The sequence below is a fragment of the Acanthisitta chloris genome, unplaced genomic scaffold (assembly GCF_000695815.1).
Source record: "Acanthisitta chloris isolate BGI_N310 unplaced genomic scaffold, ASM69581v1 scaffold3818, whole genome shotgun sequence".
Taxonomy (NCBI): Eukaryota; Metazoa; Chordata; class Aves; order Passeriformes; family Acanthisittidae; genus Acanthisitta; species Acanthisitta chloris.
Window position 1 is genome coordinate 509 of NW_008687481.1, and position 4416 is coordinate 4924.

Genomic DNA, 4416 nt, shown 5'->3' on the forward strand with positions numbered 1-4416 from the left:
TTGTCCAAAATGTCTTATTTGGAATCAGCCAAAGTAACTAAAAATATTTCCCTTGACTTCAGTAAAGTTTGGATCAAACTCTTAATGTGTGACTGTTTTGCTTGTCTTAGTGTAAAACAGACCTTAATATTGAACATGTTAAAGGAACATCCTGCTTTTTCATTCTCCCTTCTTTCTCTTCAGCCTTGTCCTTTCCATAGCTAGTTTTTGTGCTTTTTTTGTGCTTATGTTTTCTTTTTGTGTCTATCTGTGACACAGATACAAATAAGACACAGATTTACCCCACTTTATTTTGGATACTTAGCAGAGGGTCCTAAGCCGGAGCCTCATGATGCCAAAGAAGAACTGGGTATCTCTTGAAGGCAACTCAACAGATCTAAAGGCTGAAGAACATCTTTTTGTCTCTCCTTCTCTGTGAACTAGACATGAGCCTATGGAAATGGGTTCCTTGCTTGACCCCTAGTGCAGGACCTACAGCTGGGCAGGAAAAACCTAAGTTCAGGCATGCAACCACACCTAGTATCCACTGGCAACACTGGATGACCACTCCATTAAAATGATTCCACCCCATTTTTCCTGTAAGAACAACCCTATCCAGGAGTGTGGCAGGGTCAAAACAGAGGACACAGTCACACATGTCCAAGTCCTCTTCCCAACCTTGTCAAACAAGCAGAACTCTCTTTCTATTCCTTTTCTCAGTAGTGAATCAACACCTCATTTCCCACAAGCAGGGCAGGGAGACAAAAAAAAAAGGAATGCCAGTTCCTCTCCTCCTTGTCCTCAGGTTAAAAAGCATAACATAAACACAACTCTCTCTGTTTTCTCCTTATCACCTATTTACTGAAGGAGGCACCGCGCCCTTGGTGCTGGGGTTGTGGTTTCAGGATATGCCTTGCTGTGATCAGCTCTGCACAAGCACAGCTGATCTGCTGCTCTCCCCTGTGTTGGACTCAGACCCAACCCCCCTCAACCCTCCCCTCCCAGGTTAAAAAGCATAACATAAACACAACTCTCTCTGTTTTCTCCTTATCACCTATTTACTGAAGGAGGCACCGCGCCCTTGGTGCTGGGGTTGTGGTTTCAGGATATGCCTTGCTGTGATCAGCTCTGCACAAGCACAGCTGATCTGCTGCTCTCCCCTGTGTTGGACTCAGACCCAACCCCCCTCAACCCTCCCCTCCCCAGACACTCTAAGCTTGTCACAAGGAAATGAATGGATTTGCTTTCCTTTCCTCTCTAGTTCTTTCTTGCAAGGGAGAAGAACAGCTGCTGCCCTCCCTATCCCCAGGGAGATCTCCCCACTGCTCCTCTAGACAGAGCATTTATAACTAGATGTAAAAGAGAAAAGAAATCAAAATTCTGGTGTTTGACAATGACAAACACTGAGACCAGGGTTTTTGAACTCTATTGACCATTAATTTATAGCACAGAAACTGTTGCTAAACTTGTAAAATTCATGTGATGGCCATCTAATTTGGCCTTTGTAGCTTGGGGAGTTATTGCCTGAGGAAGAAGAAGATTTTTGTGGTTATCATCTACACCCCCTTTATGAATGGCCAGTTTTAGGGCTTTTGGATAGGAGAAGCACCCATCCATCAGCATTTTGTGGAAGCAAAAGGGAAAGACCAAATTTAAGTGCTACCGAAACAAGACCTCCCATGTTCAATGGCAGTTGGACCTCTCTAGGAAACCACTTGGGTGGATACCCTGCCCCATGTGGCTGAGCTGTTCCCTCTGCCAGTGGTTTCAGAGGAAAAGATCACGTATCACACACACAGCCAGAGTCTACTGGAGTCAACAACTTTATTTGCTCTTCTTCCCCAAAATGTTTTGAATTAACCCATCAAAATTTCCATAACAGTGGCAGGATGGAACAGCTGCAGGCACCAGGCTATTGGGAGGTAAGAAGCCAACTCACAGAGTAACATGAGGGTCATGATACTAAACGGCTCAGGAATCATCTGAATATCAGATTTTATTTTGTTTTCAAAAACTGCCTCATATTCTGAATTAACTGTAGTGCCACAGCACTCAAAACCATTTCAACACAATCACCTAAATGATTTCAGAAGAGGTATTGTAATTGCAGTTTTATGTCCCAAATATCCCTGTGACTTCAAATGGGCAGAAGATTTCAAATTACCTCAAGTTTCAAATGACAGTCAGGAACTGCCTGCAAGAAAGGGGCCATAGAAAAGATGTGAAACACTTGTTCTCAAGAGCATCAGGTGAAGTAAGTGACTAGAAGGCAATTTCCATTTATAGTACCGTGTGTACTGCAGTGGCTGTGGTACTGCCTCTAACAGTGGGATGATTTCAAGTTTAAAAGTGTATTTATCCTTTTTTTTCTCCTATTATGGTACAGCAACAATAGTAAAATTACAACATTTTGAGGAGGAGGAGTTGTGGCCAGGCATTTTTTAGGCAGCACGATGTGAGCACCTGGCTGGGAGAGGGCTGGAACCTGCACCCTTGTTACCTGTGGCTGCCTCCTATCCTGCTCCAGTTTACATCTGACAATTCAGGATTCAACCCATTTTGGCACAGCAAAAGGAGAAACATGCAGAAAGAGCATCTGGGATTCTATCAGGCAGGATCTGAGCACTGCCTAGTGCAACAGGTAATGCTCACACCTTCAGAGAGAGGATTTCTCTTGCTACACATATCTCTCACTGTTTCCATAGATTTTCATTGTAGTCATCATCAGGTTACACAAATGATTAATTAGGTATTTAAAATAAACCACATTCACAGAAGCCAAAACAACACTGGTATATGCACAAACATATGCACATTGATCAACACGTCACCTGAGGTCCTGAGAACCACAAAACATCATGAAACTGCCACTGATTTCAGTGTTAAATTGCTGTCAGAACCCACTTTTCAGCAACTTGGATGTACAAAATCGAACATAAGCAAAACTGATCACAACCAGAATGTCCTAAAGCTCCAAAATGAGGGTGGGGAGGAAGGACCATCCCTATGACATAGATCACTCTGGTACCAGTCAGGGGCTGAATACTGCTATAAGCAATTGGCTGCCTGAGATCACTAGCACAAACACCATCACCACCACCACCAATAAGCAATTGGCTGCCTGAGATGAGTAGCACAAACACCATCACCACCACCACTCCACTACATCTTTTATAGATTACAGGTGTTAAATTTCTATTTGAAAAAAAAAAAAAAAGAAGGAGGAATTAAAAGTTTCTACTTACTGCATTGAGACCCAGGGAGTTATCTGGAAGAGACGAGGTGACTCCTGAGAGAATAGCTGTGGCCACCACTGCCCCCAGGCACTGGGCAAGGATGTACATGAGTGCCTTGAAGATGCTGATCTGGCAGCTGAGCAGGAGCCCCAGGGTCACAGCTGGGTTCAGGTGTGCACCGCTGATGTGGCCCACGCTTTGTGCCATGGTGGCAATGGATAACCCAAAAGCCAGCGAAACTTTCACATTGTCCTGAGACCTCGTTGACGTTTTGTTGCCCACAACAGGGAAGTTAAAACCCAGAGCTGAGCCAATGCTGATAAAAATAAAAAGGGTCATGGCAAGGAACTCAGCCACCACTGCCCTCCAGAACGCTTTCTTTTTGAATTCACTAGCCATCTTTCCTCTTTCTCTCTCTCTCTCCCCTCCTCACTTTCCCTTCTCCCTCTCTCCCTTCCTTTGCCTGATATTTTCCCTCTGAGGTCTGAAGAGAAATCTGGAGGAAAAATACAGTCCTTGGATTATTTATAGGGCTTTGGGTGGTCTGTAGGAGGGAAGGGGTGTTGCACAAAAGGAGGAAAGAACATCTACATAGATGCTGACTGCTAGATTGATGTAAGACACTGTTTGCCTGCCAAAGTTTTTTCTTCCTTTTTTTTTTTTTTCTTTTCCCCTCCCTTAACAGCGTTCGATCTCCACTGCCGTTTTTAAGAGGCTTTTTAAAATTCTTGGAAAAATCTTTAGGAGTGCCTTTAGGAATTTCACCGTCACTGCTTTTAACTCCTGTGTCATCATTCAGCACACGGTTTGGAAGGACAGCTTTGATGGGAATTCTGTCCCGAGCTGGACTGAAACAAAAAGCAAAGTTCTCTGTGCAGGCTGCTAAGTTAGTCACGCTCAGCTTCAGCGGCAGCAGAGAACAGCTGAAAGTAGTAAATAAGACTGACAACTAAATCCACACTCTAGAGACTCCAGTACCTCTTGTTTCATTTGAAAACAGGTAGAAATGTCCCTTCTTCTGGCTCTGTGGGCACTTGGAGCAGTTTCAGATGCCAAGTCTGATGGCTGTGTGGACACACACACGGATTTACATGGCTCACACAAGCTGCTGTGAACGGATGAATGGTGGGATCAGTTTACTTTGTGTAAATCACTGTGTAAAACAGCACTGTGAGTAAACTGGAAGCTTTCTATGGCTGTA

The 4416-nt window shown here is 44.0% G+C and overlaps 1 protein-coding gene across 1 annotated transcript; it reads right to left on the minus strand.

Moving 5' to 3' along the window:
* Positions 1-3224: 3224 nt before the first annotated feature.
* On the minus strand, positions 3225-3707 carry LOC103807848 (aquaporin-1-like; the record flags this gene model as incomplete). Its single annotated transcript, XM_009080598.1, has 1 exon — positions 3225-3707. A coding segment is annotated over exon 1 (390 nt), but the record flags the coding sequence as incomplete, so codon positions are not given.
* Positions 3708-4416: the final 709 nt, after the last annotated feature.